The sequence below is a fragment of the Saccopteryx bilineata genome, chromosome 1 (genome assembly GCF_036850765.1).
Source record: "Saccopteryx bilineata isolate mSacBil1 chromosome 1, mSacBil1_pri_phased_curated, whole genome shotgun sequence".
Classification (NCBI taxonomy): domain Eukaryota; kingdom Metazoa; phylum Chordata; class Mammalia; order Chiroptera; family Emballonuridae; genus Saccopteryx; species Saccopteryx bilineata.
The window spans coordinates 121,466,017-121,483,753 of record NC_089490.1 but is presented as its reverse complement, the minus strand read 5'-3'; the positions used below and the strand labels follow the sequence as shown (position 1 = coordinate 121,483,753).

Here is a 17,737-nt window from a genome sequence, read left to right as displayed (position 1 = left end):
GGCCAAACCACAAACGACAAACTTTTTAAAATGGAGTGAAAAAAGCTGTGTGCTTGAAAATGACACTAATGGAAACTCCTTCTTGAGAGAGCTTAAGATGCTATGTATTCTGTAAAAGCTTAGAGCTAAGTGGTTTTGGCTGTAGAATCTCCATGGAGAATTAGTGACATTCTAGAGCCAAAGTCTCTTCAAATTACATTTGTGGAACTCCAACTCAAATCTCTGTCAACACATCTTTTTTTTCCCACCCTCTCCCTAGTTATGTGAAGAAAATGAAGTCATTCCTTTTGAACTTCTTGGGGCAATACTACTATAGAATTACTCTAGAAGACATTGAATATATGTATAGGTATAGATCCATCCTGTGTAGAAAACATACTCAGCTTAAATGATAGTGACTTTCTATAGCATCTCATGCATTGAGTTTCCAAGGTTATCTGTGCAGACTGTGAGAAGAAAAACAAAATTAAACTAAAATTCCATAAACAATCTTTTTTAAAAAGTTCAAATGCATTTTCTGTGTGACAGAACCACTTATACTTCTAAGTGGCATTTTAACCTGTAAATTTATTTGCATGTAGCATATTTGATAGTGTGATATTTGGTTGATGGAAAATGGAAGAGCAGTATCTTGTTTGGATTAAGTTACTGATTATTTGAGTACATTCCTAATTCTGACAGTAGAGCTCAGTGGATTTTTCAAAAAGCTACATCTATAACTCTAAGCCCCCTACCCCCAAAAGAGCTTCACAGTCCTAGAATTCTTTGCTTTCATAGGTCATTTATCAGTTTAAAGAATACAGTATTACTGTTTAGCCTTCATAATCTCTATAAGGTATTTAAGTAAGATATATAACTATTTATGTTGAAATACTTGCTCACTTGATTCCTAGGACAAATTTTAAGCTTATAAACTTTTCAGTGCTAGAGGCTTAAAAAGCTGAATGTGCTACCTTCCCTTTATCTATTTGTCTTTATCCTTTGAAATTAAACTCAAAAGAGAAGAACAAATTTGTATTTATGCCCTAACTTAATTTTAAGTATCTGAAGACTATCCCATTTCAACTGGCATCTTCTTTATTATGGATGCTTTAGTCATTCGACTAGAAACAATGCTCTGGTCAATTTGATTTAGTCAATGATCTAGTCAATTTGAGAAAGACTGTATCATTTTACAATGCACGTGGATCTCCTTATGAAATAATATACATGTTTGAGCAGAAACATCTCAGATCTTTATACTTTTTCTCACTCCACAATGGATCCTAATCTGATTTAAGTGAGTGTATGAAATTCAAAATCCTCTTGATTCAGAGTGTAATAAAAATATGTACTGTTGGGATATTTACAAGCCTGATACTCTAACAAGTAGATTAAGGTTCAACCTGAGTTAGTTTGCATGCCTTTTGCTCTGACACACAGTTTTTTATTGCCTGGGTATATTCATCCAGATAGCTCAGGAAGAAATATCCAAAACCTAGTTTGGGGTTAATCTCCATCATTGGTAAGCAGCATACCTTCGTATTTTCATTTTGTTTATAAAGCTGTGAATTATATTTAAAATTAGAGCTTAATACTTTTTTGTTATAATTTGCCTTTTATTTTGAAGGAACCATTGAAATAGTTTAAATATGACGTTTACTTTACTTGTTTCTTTTTCTTGGAATTCAAGTGAAGTAGCAATGTAAGTTCAGTAAAACCTCATCTTTTTCATGAAGTTTCAACTTGTGTTCTTTTCCATTTGGAATGCAACAGCCCAAAACTATAAACAGGAAACAGCCTGGAAGATATCACCTGGACAGCTATGAGCAATCCACACGACGTCTACGGCCTGCGGAGTCAGAGGATATTGCAATAAAGGTTATTCTCCTTCCTAGATTCTTATATGAATAAAAAAAATTTATGTTACTATTTTATTGTAAAGTTCATCAAATGTGTCCTGAAATGTGCTTCAAAATCTTTTTACAGTGATCGCTAAGGCTTGCAACATTAAAATATATATATATTCTGATGAGTTCATAATTCTCAGTCCTCCCTTACCTCCCAGCCACAGTTTTGCCTCACTCAACAGTATGTTTTAAAAGCCTGAGAGTGAGCCTTTTTTTTTGAGTCTGCATTAGAAGCTAGTATCCAGCATAATTTTCCTCATACTTTTATGTTTATCTACCAAGTAAATTAATTTATAGAAAGCACCAATATTATAAATCCATTTTTAAGGAAATAAGTGAGATAGTAACTGTCTTCAACCATGAAAAGTTTAGATCAGTGCTGCATGCATTCAGCCAGGTTCCCATTACTGCGTTTGATCTAATTTTAAACTCAGCTTTTGGTACTCTTCCCAGGCACATGTGTTTTGGTAGAACAGGCCACCAGAGGAACACAGGCAGGTTCAGCTAAGCCGCAGGGGAGAGTCAGTGCTGTGTAGGGACTGGAACAGATGCCTGCAGTAGCCAAAGGCCTCTAGACTTAGGAGCCAGCCGAGTCCAAGTTTTGGTAGCTCCAGACCAGGGGTCCCCAAACTTTTTACACAGGGGGTCAGTTCACTGTCCCTCAGACCATTGGAGGGCCAGACTATATAAAAAAACTATGAACAAATCCCTATGCACACTGCACATATCTTATTTTAAAGTAAAAAAACAAAACAGGAACAAATACAATATTTAAAGTAAAGAACAAGTAAATTTAAATCAATAAACTGACCAGTATTTCAATGGGAACTACGGGCCTGCTTTTGGCTGAGATGGTCAATGTCCGGTTCCATATTTGTCACTGCTAGATGTAACAAGTGATGTGACGTGCTTCTGGAGCCGTGAGGCGTGCATCCCACGTCACTGGAAGTAGTACTGTATGTGAGCGATGCCATGCTTTGCGTCTCTCACTGACCACCAATGAAAGAGGTACCCCTTCTGGAAGTGCGGCGGGGGCCGGATAAATAGCCTCAGGGGGCCGCATGTGGCCCGTGGGCCATAGTTTGGGGACCCCTGCTCTAGACTATCCAACTCCCTATACTGCCTAGCCAATGAGAGAGTGAGGAAGGCTCAGTGGGATATACAGTAGAGCCAAGGGCTGCCCTTAATTTTTCTCATTTCTTATTGCCTGGAATAATATCTACAATAAGCACTTAAAATTGGAGCAAATGTGTTAGTGGGTGGAGTAAGCCTATGTTAGCCATACCTCAACCATTAATTTTTTTTTATTATTTTTCTGAAGCTGGAAACAGGGAGAGATAGTCAGACAGACTCCCGCATGCGCCCGATGGGGATCCACCCGGCACGCCCACCAGGGGCGAAGCTCTGCCCCTCTGGGGCGTCGCTCTGCCGCGACCAGAGCCACTCTAGCGCCTGGGGCAGAGGCCAAGGAGCCATCCCCAGCGCCCAGGCCATTTTTGCTCCAATGGAGCCTTGGCTGTGGGAGGGGAAGAGAGAGACAGAGAGGAAGGGGGGGGTGTGGAGAAGTAAATGGGCGCTTCTCCTATGTTCCCTGGCCAGGAATCGAACCCGGGTCCCCCGCACGCCAGGCTGACGCTCTACCACTGAGCCAACCGGCCAGGGCCCTCAACCATTAATTTGATGTGTGACTTTGGGGGGAATTACTTTGCCTCTGAGCCATGGCTTTTTTTGCCATGCTTGAAGTGGAGATGCCCTTTTAGTATGGTTGTTTAGAAGATAAAATATGTCACCTTGGAATTTTAAAGAGATATAATGATTCTTAATCTTGGCTGTACATTAGAATAATATAAAGCTTTAAATATATACATAATTTCTGTACATCACTTAAAATAATTCTACTAGTTTTCTAGGAAATTATATAATGTGTTAGTAGGTTGTGAACTGACACATTTTATGTTAATTGTGTACCTAACAAAACATATTATGTACCATCAAGTGAAAAAGTAAACAGTTATGTAGCCACCATCAATTAAAGAATGTCAGTTCTCTCCCAAGGTCCCCAACACACACATTGCTGTTGTCTCTCCTTTCTCTCTCCCTATCCCCCACCATTGTGGTACCAGCCCTAATGTGTTCGATATATGCACTTAAACTCACTCCTCTCCCTGTAAAGTATGTCATTTTGTCATGAGCATCAATGTGATTTCGGTTTACTGAAATGCTTTATGATGGTTTGCTCCCTCTGCCTGCACTACTGTACTCTGTAACACGCATCACTGTATTCTGCTTATTCCCTAGTGATGGACAATGGGTTTGCCTTCATCTTCCCTCTATCACAGATCATACAATGATGATCATTTGTGTACCTATCCTTTTATGTGTTAGCTGCACTCCCCCATTTCCCTGAAGATTCGGTTATCTGTTTTCTAGTTCATTTTAGTCGGTGCCACGCATGGATGTGGTTGAAACTTCCAAGTACACGGCTTATCTTGTATCCCAGTCCAGAAACCCCTTAAATCTCTCACCACTCCGTTTGCACAGCCTCACCTGTGTTCACACTCGGCCATCTCCTGGAGATGCTGCTTCTCTGAAATCCTAGACTCCATAGCACCCGTCAGTCCCTTACATCAGATCCCACCTTCCAGCTCTCTCACAACGTCAGCTTCACTGTTACTGTTCTTTAACCTCATTGAACCTCCAGTAACTTGAGTCTTTTTTTTTCTCTTCCAGTTCTTTAGCACCTTTCTGTAAGCAAATCCAACCTGGTGCCTTCTATACTCCTATAAGCAGGTTGCTGGGTACAATGGAGAAAATGACACAATGGTCCAAATTGGGAGTGACGGATTTGTTATCTCCACCTCTGTTGACCCTCAGTAGTTCTTGGTAATTCTTTGGCATGTCTCTCATCAGAATTATTTTCTATAATCTACACTAGCTCTTCAGCTGTTACCACTCTCTTCCCATCTCCTAGCTCTCCGTTTGCCCCCTCTTTCTTCAGATAACCTTCACTCCCAATTCACTGAAAACACAAAGTTTGTCATGTAGGACCTCTCTCGGTTCCATGCTGACAGTTTTCTATATTTACACCTCTTTTAGTCTCCTTATTTACTCTCTTAGAGAAAAAGGGATCCTCAGCCTATGAGGCTGTTTAATTTCTTTGAGCACTAATTGTCACTTGGGAATTATATCTGACACCCCATCTTAGCCTCCTTTATTATTTCTATAATATGATTCATAGTTTTCTGATCTTGTACCTGCATATTTCAGTTCTTTATCCAGAAATGCCTTCATTAAAATTCAGTATCTTTTCCTAAACTGGTTAAAAGGTCTCTTTTTCTGTGAAGACTTTTTTTTTTACACTTATGTCCATGGTTTTCTTACTCATCTGATAGCAAGCTCCATAGGATGGGGAAGGTGCATTATACCTTCTTTGTAGTCTACCTCAATTCCAGCACAGTGCCTCACACAGAGTGGGTGCTTAGCAAATATATGTAAAGTAATGAATAATTTATCTCTCCCTGCTACCTTTTTTCCAAGACTGATTTCCTGCATATCGATGTGATGGCTATTTCATGCATAAATGCCACACATTTTAAAAGCTAGAGAAAACCTACTTGGAAAAACACAATCTAGCTATTTCAAACTACTTTTTCACTCTAAAAAAAGTGGATCAGATGTTTTTAGGGATATATTTAGTAACAATTTAGATATCACCAATCTATTCTGCTAAATTCCAAAAAAATAATGTACTTAGCATTTCATCACTTGTAGTTTTGAAACAAAATATTGATTTATGAGCAAGATTAGTCCTTTTTTTTAAGAAAAAATTGAATTTACTGCAGTAATATTGATTCACAAACCATACAGGTTTCAAGTGTGCAACTCAACAAAACAATATTTACACACTGCATTGTGTGCCGACTTCCCTAAGCAATGTCTCTTTCTGACCCCATTTATCCCTCCTTTGCCCACCTACGCCTACCCCCATCTCCCCTTCCTCTGGTTATCGCACACAGTTATCTGTCTATATACATGAGTGTGTGTGGTTTTTTTTTGCTTAATCCATTCACCTACTTTCATCCAAACCCTCAAAGCCCTCCCCTCTGACGGCTGACAGTCTGTTCCGTGTATCCATGCCTGTTTCTATTTTGTTCATCAGTTTAATTTTGTTTACTTGGCCCTGGCCAGTCGGCTCAGTGGCAGAGCATCAGCCTGGCATGCAGGAGTCCCAGGTTCGATTCCCAGCCAGGACACACAGGAGAAGCGCCCATCTGCTTCTCCACCCCTCCCCCTCTCCTTCCTCTCTGTCTCTCTCTTCCCCTCCCGCAGCCAAGGCTCCATTGGAGCAAAGATGGCCCGGGCGCTGAGGATGACTCTATGGCCTCTGCCTCAGGCTCTAGAATGGCTCTGGTTGCAACAGAACAACGCCCCAGATGGGCAGAGCATCACCCCCTGGTGGGCATACCGGATGGATCCCGGTCGGGTGCATGCAGGAGTCTGTCTGACTGTGTCCCCATTTCTGGCTTCGGAAAAATACAAAAAAAAAATAATAAAATAATAATTTTGTTTACTAGATTCCACATATAACTGAGATCCTCTGGGATTTGTCTTTTTCTGACTGGCCTTTTTCACTTAGCATAACAATATTCAAGTCCATCCATACTGTGGCAAAAGCTAAAATTTCTTTCCTTTTTATAGCTAAGTAGTATTCCATTGTGTAAATATATCACAGCTTTTTTATCCACTCATCTACTGATGGGCACTTGGGCTGCTTCCCGATCCTGGTTATTGTCAATAATGCTGCAATGAACATGGGGGAAGGGGGCAGTGCATATATATTTTTGGAATTAATGTTTTGGGTTTCCTAGGCTATATTCCCAGAAGTGGGTTGACTAGGTCAAAAGGCAGTTCCATTTTTCACTTTTCAAGGAAACTTCATACTGTTTTCCACAGTGGCTGCACCAGTCTGCATTTCCACCAATGTGGACTCTCTTTTCTCCAAATTCTTCTTGCCAGGGCTTGTTTGTTGATTAGCCATTCTGGCAGGCATGAAGTGATATCTCATTGTAGTTTTTAATTTGCATTTCTCTGATGATTAGTGATGTTGAGCATTTTTTCATGTTTATTGGCCATCTGTATTTCCTTTTTGAAGAAATGTCTACTCAAGTTCTTTACCCATTTTTTTGGTGTTTGTGATGGACAGAGAGAGACAGAGAGAGGGACAGGTAGGGACAGACAGACAGGAAGGGAGAGAGATGAGAAACATCAATTCTTTATTGCAGCTCCTTAGTTGTTCAGTGATTGCTTTCTCATATGTGCCTTGACCAGGGGCTACAGCAGAGCAAGTGACCCCTTGCTTAAGCCAGAGACCTGGGGCTAAAGCCAGTGACCTTGGGCTTCAAGCTAGCAGCCTTTGGGCTCAAGTCAGCGACCATGGTGTCATGTCTATGATCCCATGCTCAGGCCAGCGACCTCACGCTCAAACTGGTGAGCCTGCACACAAGCGGGTGACCTCAGGGTTTTGAACCTGGGTCCTCAGCATCCCAGTTCAATATTCTTTGCTGAATTCATTTATTAGATCTAATTTTTGGTGGAATCTTTAGGGTTTTCTATGTATAATATCATGTAATGAGCAAATGACAGCTTTACTTCCTTCTTTCCAATCTGGATGCCTTTTATTTATTTATTTATTTATTCATTCATTCATTCATTCATTCATTTATTTATTTATATTTTTGTCTGATTGCTATGGCTAGGAATTCCAGTAGTACTATGTTGTATGTGTGGTGAAAGTGGACATTCCTGTCTTATTCCCAATTTTAAGGGAAACACCTTTAGTTTTTGTCCATTGAGTATGATGTTGGATGTGGATTTGTCATATATGGCTTTTATTATATTAAGGTATGATCCTTCTAATCACAATTTGCAGAGAGTTTTTATCCTAAATGAGTGCTGGATTTTGTCAAATGCTTTTTCTACATCTATTGATATGATCATGCACTTTTTATCCTTCCCCCTCCCCCGAAGTGAGAAGCTGGGGGGAGGCAGACAAACAAACAAACCCCTGCATGAACCTGACAGAAATCCACCCAGCACGCCCACCCGAGGACGATGGTCGGCCTCTCCGGGGCATTGCTCTGCTGCAATCAGAGCCATTCTAGTGCCTGAGGTGAAAGCCATGGAGCCATCCTCAGCACCCTGGCCAACTTTGGGTTTCCTAGGATATATTCCCAGAAGTGGGATGACTAGGTCAAAAGGCAGTTCTATTTTTCATTTTTTGAGGAAACTTCATACTGTTTTCCACAGTGGCTGCACCAGTCTGCATTTCCACCAATAGAGTATGTGGACTCCCTTTTCTCCACATTCTTCAGTGGAGCCTTGGCTGTGGGAGGGGAAGAGAGATATAGAGAAAAGAGAGGGAGGGGGAAGGGTGGAGAAGCAGATGGGCACTTCTCCTGTGTGCCCTGGCCAGGAATTGAACCCAGGACTTCCACACTTTAGACTGACATTCTACCGCTTAGCCAACTGGCCAGGCCTATCCTCCATTTTTTATGTCATGTATCACATGTATTGATTTGCAAATAATGTGCCAACCTTGCATCTCCAGAATATATCTTACTTGATCATGGTATAATCTTTTCAGTGTATTGCTAAATCTCATTTGCTAATATTTTATTGAGGATTTTAGCATCTATGTTCATCAGGGATATAGACCTGTAATTATTTTTTTCTTTCTAGTGCTTTTATTTGGTTTTAGAATTAGAATAATGCTGGTTTTGTAAAAAGAGTTTAGAAGTGGTTTTTTTTTCTCTTGAAATATTTGGAATAGTTTGAGAAGGATAGATGTTAGTTCTCCTTTGAATATTTGGTAAAATTCACCATCTTTTGTGTGCTGGTAGTTTTCGATTACTGACTGCTTTGATTTTATTGATTGTAATTGGTCTATTCAGATTTTCTGATTCTTCCTGATTCAGTTTTGGAAAATTGTATGTTTTTAGGAATTTATTCATTTTACCCAGGCTGTCCAAGTTTTTGGTGTATAATTGTTCCTAGTATTTTCTTACAATCCTTTGTTTTTCTTCGGTGTAGGTTGTTACTTCTTTTCCTTTATTTTGGATTTTATTTATTTTGTTCCTCCCTTTGATTTTCTTGATGAGTCTGGTTAAAGGTCCGTCAGTCTTATTTATCCTTTCAAAGAACAAGCTGTTGGTTTCATTGATCTTTTGTGGGTTTTTTTAATTTCTATGTCATTTATGTCTGCTCTAATATTTATTATTTTTTTCCTTCTACTTTATCTGGACTTTCTTTGTTGGCCTTTTTTTAGTTCTTTTAAGTGTAGTGGTAAATTGTTTATTTGAGATTTTTCTTGCTTCTTGAGGTAGGCCTGTAATGTTATGAACTTCCCTCTCATGACTGCTTTCTCTGTGCCCCATATATTTTGAGTTGTTTTGTGTATATTTTCATTTGTTTTCAGGTAATTTTTCTTCCTTTCTTGATCTATTAATTCATTTACTGTTTAATAACATGTGGTCTTTGAAAACGTTCTATGTGCACTTGGGAAGAATTATGTACTTTCTGCTATGTTGGGATAAAATGTTCTGTAAATATCAATTAAATACACCTGATTCAGTGTCTTGTTAAAGGTCACTGTTGCCTTGTTGATTTTTTTTTTTTTTTGGTCCAGAAGATCTATCTATTGATGACAGTGGGGTTTTTAAGTCCCCTATTATGACTATATTGCTGTTAATTTCTCCCTTAATGTCCACCAAGATTTTAAAATATATTTAGGTCCTCCTATTTTGGGTGCATATATTTACAAAGGTTATAACCTCTTCTTGGATTGATCCCTTTAGTGTTAAGTAAGTGACTTTCTTTGTCTCTTGTTATGACCTTTGTTTTGAAGTCAATTTTGTCTGATATGAGTATTGCTATCCCAGCTTTTTTTTTTTCATTCCATTTGCATAGAATATTTTTTTTCCATCCTTTCACTTTCAGTCTGTGTATGTTTTGTTTTGAGGTGAGTCTCTTGTAGACAGCATGTATATGTTTTCTTATCCATGCAGCTACCCTATCTCTTTTGATTGAACCATTTAACCTGTTTACATTTAAGGTTATTATGATAACTACTTATTTGTTGTGATTTTGTTCTTTATACCTATGTTCCTCTTTATATATAATTCTTCTTTTTAAAGCAGACCCTTTAACAGTTCTTGCAACACTGATTTGGTGGTAATGAACTCCTTTTAGCTTTTTTTTTTTTTTTGGCTGGATAGAGTAGTCTTGGTTCTAGGTCCTTGTTCTTCATCACTTTGAATATTTTATGTCAATTCCTTCTGGAATGAATTGTTTCTGTTGAAAAATCAGCTGATAGTCTTATGGGTCTCCCTTGTAGATAACAAACTGTCTTTCTCCTGCTGCTTTTAAGATTCTTTTTTTTGGGGGGGGGCTTTAACCTTTTCCATTTTAACTATGCTGTGTCTTGGTGTGGACCTCTTTGGATTCATTTTGACTGGAACTCTCTGTGCCTCCTGAACTTGAGTGACTTTGTCCTTTCAGCCATTCTTTTTTTCAAACAGGTTTTCAATCCCTTGTCACACTCTCCTCCTTCTGGTACCCCTATGATGTGAATGTTGTTATGTTTGATGTTCTCTCAGAGGTCCCTTAGGCTTTCCTCATTTAAAAAAATTCTTTTCTTTTTGATGCTCTGCTTGGGTGCTTACTGACATCTTGTCCTCTAAATCAGTGGTCCCCAACTTTTTTGGGGCCACGGTTCGGTTTAATGTCAGAAAATATTTTCACGGACTGGCCTCTAGGGTGGGACAGATAAATGTATCAGGTGACCGAGACAAGCGTCAAGAGTGAGTCTTAGATGGATGTAACAGAGGAAATCTGGTCATTTTTTAAAAATAAAACATCGTTCAGACTTAAATATAAATAAACAGAAATAATATAAGTTATTTATTCTTTCTCTGTGGACCAGTACCAAATGGCCCATGGACCAGTACCAGTTTGCAGGCTGGGGGTTGGGGACCACTGCTCTAAATGGTTGATTCAGTTCTTTGCTCTATTTAGCCTTTTGTTGATTCCTTCTAGTGTATTTTTCATTTCAGGTGTGATATTCTTCATTTTTTTCTGGTTGCTTATTATGGTTTCTGTGTCCTTTTTAATGCTTACTGTCTTTTTGTTTAAATTTTCACTAAGATCATCCATTGTTTCCCTAAGGTTCTTGAGCATCCTCATGACCATTGTTTTAAACTCTGCATCTGGTACTTTGGTTGCTTCCATTTCATTTAATTCTTTCCCTGGCTATTTCTCTTGTTCTTTCATTTGGGGCATATTTCTTTTTCTCCCCATTTTATCTCTGTGTATTAGGTAGACTTGCTTTAGCTCCCAAACTTGTTATGATGACTTTGTGATGTAGGTGTCCTGTTAGGTTCTGTGGCCCAATCTTCCAGATCATCTGAGCTTGGTGCTACAGGAATGTTTCTTGTGGATTATGCACACCCTCTTTTTATAGTTGAGTTTTGAATTCTGTTGGCCCTTTGGTGGGTAGAATTACGCCTTCAGGCTGACTGACTGTAAGGATCAATTTCTGTCAACTGTGCATGAGTCACTGTGCAGTAGCTGCTTCCTGAGTTGGAGTTGTACTCAGCAGATTGGTATCTGCTACAATCTCCATTTCGGTGAACTACTTGTATGGCTAATTGGGTTGAGCTCTGGTCTGTTCTGAAGCCCACCACTAATTGTTAGGGTTCTAGGTCTACTTGGGTGAGGTTCAGGTACAGGGTGATGTCAGGTATTGTGTGTAACTGACCTTGGGCTATCTGTCTAGAGCTACCATGCTCTTCGCTGTGGCTGTGTTTGCTGGGCCTGAGTGTGGGGTGGGGAGGGGCTAATCTATGTACAGAGATCAGCTTCTTCAAACTTAAAGCATATTTATAAAAGGTCTGAAGCTCCCTGAGGTCCACCTCTACCTGTCAGCTATTCTACCTCCCACTGAGGTTGTCTGGTCTTTCTCCAGAGATTTTTGAAGAGAGACTGTAGAGTTGGTTCAGGCTGGCCATGAGCCACAGACCCTTTTATAGGTTGTGAGCTGGGTGGGGTGGGGAAACTGGGTTTGGTAAGATGCAATTTGTGGGTCCCCTACTTGTGGGTCATTTGGGCAGGCATTCAATGAGGGGAAAGTGGCCCCTACTTAGAGCCATACCACCTAGTCTCTGCCAGAGTCTCCAACTCTAGCTTCCCAAGAAGGAGTGTGTCACCAGTTCAGTTTGGGTGTAAAAGATGTCCCTTCTGCAGGAGCAGGCTCAGCAAGGAGGAGCCACCAGGGTTTGGGAAGACAAATGGAAAGAGCATCCCATTGTGGGTGGTGCTGTTCAAACCCACAGCAGGACTAAGCACTTTATCTTGGTCTCAGACAATAGCCACTGAGTGAGACAAATTTGGAATGTCCCAGGTCTGAGAGATACTCCGATCCCTCTAGGGAGCAGGACTCAGCAGGGTGGGGCCACTGGGACTAGGGAGAGCAGATCCAACAGTCTCCAGTTGGGGAGGGGGGGTGCTGCAAAGCCAGTAGAAGAGGGATGGACAATTCCTCTCCTTCGCTGACAAAAAGCCTCCTACATGCACTGAAGGTCCCAGCTCTGAGCAATTCTCAGATCGGAATTCAGCAGGGCAAGGCACTAGGCTGCTGGAAAGGCAAGTCAAATGAATCTTTTGTTGGGAAACTAGCACAGGTTGAGCTCATTGGGGAGATAGGACTGGCCCCTCCACCCCCATGTGATGTAGCTACACAACCCAGCTCCTGCCCGTCTAATTCCCAGCCAAAGCCCTCCCTGGGAGATGTGCTCCAAAAGTCTGAGCTCTGTGCCACACTCTGATCCTCCTGCAGAACAGAATTCAGTAGGACAGGACCACAGGAAATTGGGGGGGGAGCAGGCCAAGTAATTTGACAGGTAAGGGATGGGTGGGGAAGAATGGTCTCCTTTCCAAAGCTACATAGTTCAATCAGTCTCTGAATCTCTGCCAAGAGCTTCTCCAGAAAAAGAGCACAGCAGAGGCCCCTGATGAGTGCCGCCAGCAGAACTTTTTGCAGGACTTGAGCTCAGTTGGTTGGTATACTCCTTAGGCTGGTGCTGTAACATTAGGAACACTCAACCCTGTGAAGCTGTTGTCTGGGTCTCCAGCAGAGTTCCTTCTCTCCTAGGTGGACTGAATCTCCACTGATTTTCACCAACAGATGCTATGTGGGCTCCTCTTTCTGTTTTAGGTTTGGGATCCCTGCGTGGGTTTGAGACTCCATGTTTTTGGCTAGAGGGTGTTTTTCTAAGATATCCCTCTGGATTTTTAGCTGCTGTATGTAGGTGCAGGGGCTTGCTATTTCCATGTGTCTGCCATTCTTACCAGTTTCTATTGTGGCTTCTTCTGTAAATCCTTGGCCATAAATTATAACTTGGCTAGCCTTTAGTTCATTATTCAGGTTGATTGCTCTATAGTTTAGCTGAAAGTCCAATTTGGTGTAGGGAGCAGGTCAGTTTAGCTTTCACCTATTCTGCAGCCACCTTGGAATCTCCTCCAGGGTGTATCTTTTCTTTAATTTCCTCTCATTTTTCACACACTTTCTTTCCTTTATCTGTTTCTATTCATTCTCCCTATCTTTGGGTTCTGTTGTACTTCTTTTGTTTCCCATTATTTAGCACTTGAAGCTTACTAAAAGAAATAGATGGCAAAAATAAGATAATAACAAAAGTAAAAGCAATAGATTGCTTTGGATGGTTCTAAGGTCTTGTGATCTTTGCTGGTTGTTACAGCAATGTTGCCTCATTTCTGTGCTTTATTCCTCTGTCTCCTTTACTGTTAAGTTCAGTATATAACCATGAACCCATATCAGTATATAACCATGAATCCATATAATTCAAGAAACTCATCTGTTACAAAGCCTTCTTGCTTAGGTGACAGACTCATTTAGTTGTAATAACTTTTAGTTATTTCTGTTCTTTGCTTTGCATTATCAGGATTCTGGGAATTGCTGAGTAGAAAGGAAAATAAATCAGTGAAGGAAGTTACTTGAAATATTTGAGATGATCATTTTTTAAGACTGCTCACATGAAAATGGCCTAGTAAGCCTAAATTTTAGCATTCTTCTTAATGTCACTAATTCAGGGACCCTTCCTTTACTTTGATTCTCTTTTGTTTTCCCCTATACCTTGTAAATAGTTATGCCACTAACTTAGAATTTCACCACTGTGTGTTCTCTACTTTATATTGAAAGTCTGTGAGTGCTTTAAACAGAAAATTAATTTTAATTGGAATTATTTTTTAATACTTCATATTTACATCATTTTATAATTTAATTTTTGTATTCTTGTCTTTCAGGTCACAAATGGCTACTTTTCATGGGGCAGTGGCTTAGCTACATTATCCAATATAGATATTCGTATTCCAACAGGTAAGAATCATTTGCTAATAATTGTTGTAACTGTTATTATCAACCATGGAGTTGTAAGATAATTGAGTCTAACAAAAAGAAAGACTTTTAAAAAACATAAGTATTATTTGTAGTTATTTATTTGCACCACTGAGCTCAGGAGTCACTGCATCACTGTGGAAATGATAAGACTTGCCCTTCACAATTGAGTATAGATCTTTTGACAAGTTATTTACTGTTTAGATTAACTCTGATTAGTTCATTTGTTGATTTGTCCCATTTAAATAATGGAGTGTTTGATTTTTCATTTCATTTGACAAAAGATCGAGTGAAAGAGTATAAGTGAAAAAAAAATTTTAATCTTAAGCAAGGCTGATGAATTTTTCAAGACATTTAAGCGGAAACACCCAGTAATTTTTATTTAAAATGTCAGAATAGTTGAATAGAAATATTTTTTTACCTCACCTGATGATTTTTTTTATTCAGGTTTTTTTATTATACATGCAAATCAATATGAGAGATTGGAGAAGACATTTTGTTAACAGCCCAAATTATTCATCCCAATTATCAATTTTAGTCAATTCTACTGAATGAATTGAATAATTAAATTAAAACTAATCTAGATGATTTAGGCAACTATTTCAATGTTTCAGTCACTAGAGTCAGCTATGCTTACAGTTTGAAAAATAATAAATAAAGTTCTATATCTTTTTTTTCCTTCTTTCTTTTTTTTATTTAGTGAAGTGGGGAGGCAGAGACAGACACCCACATGTGTCTTGACCAGGATCCACCTGGCAAGCTTACTAGGCAGTGATGCTCTGCTCATCTGATGCATTATTACTCTGTTGCTCAGCAACCATGCTCTTCTTAGCACCTGAGGCAAAGCCCATAGAGCCACCCTCAGTGCCTGAGGCCAACTCGCTCCAGTTGAGCCATGGCTGCAGGAGGGGAAGAGAGAGAGAGAGAGAGAGAGAGAAAGAGAGAGAGAAGCAAGAGCGGTAGGGGTGGTAAAGCAGATGGGTGCTTCTCCTGTATGTCCCGACTGGAAATCAAACCCGGGGCATCAACACACTGGGCCAATGATTTACCACTTAGCCAACTAGCCAGGGCCAAGTCCTATATCTTTTAATTTTTCTTTCCTTTTTCAAAAAACTTACATATCAGAGAAAGAAGCTGTTTAGAATACCTTTTTGCCATAAATCAAAACGACCATTGATTGTGAAGCATCAGCCTTTTCTAAATGTATTTTGGTTTTATTTTACCAATAGAATTCCATCTAATTCTGTTATTGTCCTTTGTCTACTTCTCTAGGTCAGTTAACCATGATTGTGGGCCAAGTGGGATGTGGAAAGTCCTCCCTTCTCCTTGCCATCCTCGGCGAGATGCAGACCTTGGAAGGGAAAGTTCATTGGAGCAAGTATGTGCTTTCTAAATCTGTTTCTATTGCTTTGTCACACCTCTGATCATCTTCCAAGGGAAGAAATTAGAGCAGTGGATTCCCATGTTAGGAATCTCAAAATTTTCTCAGAATAAGCACAGCTATTTATTTGTTTGTTTACATATTTAAATAGTAGAAATCTTAAATGTCATAAGCTAAGAATTATAAAGCAATTCTATAGAGGTTTATAATAATAAAAATTAGTACACTGCTGAGATAAACCTAAGATTGAGGTTGTAACACTAGATTTTAAAGTGAAATGGATAACAAAAAAATAATTTTAAAATTCATCTTGTAATAAAAGATGTTAAGGAAAACTTGCACTATGTATAAAGCTTAAATGCAAGCAAAGCCACAATAGTTTAGTGGTCAGAGAAAAAATTTAAAATAATCTCTTCCAGAATCTTCACAAGGGGCTAAGAAATCAGCCATTGCTCTTCACACCCAAGTTAAACTAGACACTAAAAGTAATTAGTTAAAGATACAAATAGGTTTGACAAGTGTGTTGTGTACCCCTAAGGACATGAGAAAGGAGATATATAGCATGGTGTTCCTTCTGGACATTTGAATGGTTGGCTTGGCATCTTCAAAGCACATTGCAGTAATAAAGTGCCTCAGAACCATAGTATTATCTACCTAGTAGACTACCCATAAGAAATTTATGAAACAAATTGGTTGCAGCTTATCTAAGAAGTTGGATTGTAGACCAGTTCTAAAGCAGGTGTATCTTTGGAGACATTAAGCAGTGTCTGGAGATGTTTTGGCTGTCACAGAGAGAAATTTGGCAGCTACTGATGTAGTTGGTAGAGGCCAGGGATGCTATCAAACAACCTGCAATGCCCAGGACAGCCCCCATTCCTATCTCTTAAGAGGAATTATCTGTCCTCAAATGTCAGTTGTGACAAGATTGAGAAACCTTGTTCTAGACCTGCAGATGTTAATATCATTTTTTATCCATCATTGTGAATTCTGTCGTAGCTCATTCTGCTGTTCACATACACAGACATCTCTTAAGAATGAATAAAGACTATTTTTGGGCATTTATAGAATAGATTCTGTTTAAACTCCCAATAAAGAGAAGGAAGTGCTTGGATATGAAACTCGAACTGAAAATGATAGAACTATAAATACTATTTTTGTTATCATTGGCAAAGAAGGCTGAGAAATGTTGAGTGTACATTTTATTTCTGTTGGACAAATTTAACAGATAGTAGACATGAAATGTTTTTGTGCATATTCAGCAGAGAGCTTGGTAAATAATTGCTACTTAAAGTGTGCTTCTTGACAACTTCTCATTGATCACGAAGGTCAGGCAGCAGGCGGCTCTTGCCCTGCGACTGTACCTTCCACTTTACATGACTGTAGGTTTTGAGAAGCAGGTCTTCCCAGATTAAATTATATTATGTGACCTGTACAGCCATAATCAAGTTATTTGAGTTTAATTTTTACTTTGTTTCACTATCATCAAAACAGTGAGAAAGAATGAGAGATACTGACAGAAAACCTTGAGATTCTATTTTCATACCTCTGCAACGTTCTTATCTAGTCTTACACAACATTAAAAAGATTCCAGGCTCTCGTTCCACTGGGGCCACGCTGACTCCTGATATCATCATTAATGACTATTATAATTTTGTTATGGGATAAATAAGTGATACTGGAATTTTAAAGTATTTTACACAATCTAGTTATTTATTTCTTGTGCTCTTAAGTAAGATATTCTATCTCATTTTATAAAGGTTGTGAATTATTTTATTTAAAATCACAGAGTATAATAAATCTTGAGAAAAAGTAAAAGATATCAAAAGGAAAATAAGATTTAAACAATAATCTGAGAAATTAATAGCTAGAAATGCAGGTACTGGAGTTCGTTATAAAATATGGGACACAAATTTTACTCTGAGCTTCATGAAAGCTAGGCAAAGAGGGAACTAAAAAATAAAAACATAATTTTACTCAATAGAGGTTAAAGTTCTTTTCTGA

General features: G+C 39.0%; 1 protein-coding gene across 8 annotated transcripts in view; it reads left to right on the top strand.

Moving 5' to 3' along the window:
• ABCC9 (ATP binding cassette subfamily C member 9) overlaps window positions 1-17,737 on the top strand; it is a 152,099-nt gene that overhangs the window by 53,676 nt on the left and 80,686 nt on the right. For all 8 annotated transcript variants that reach the window (XM_066264640.1, XM_066264658.1, XM_066264631.1 and 5 more), the window contains exons 16-18: window positions 1,756-1,860; window positions 14,265-14,337; window positions 15,628-15,733. In XM_066264640.1, coding sequence (XP_066120737.1) covers window positions 1,756-1,860; window positions 14,265-14,337; window positions 15,628-15,733 — 284 coding nt within the window. The remainder of the gene's footprint in view (window positions 1-1,755; window positions 1,861-14,264; window positions 14,338-15,627; window positions 15,734-17,737) is intronic.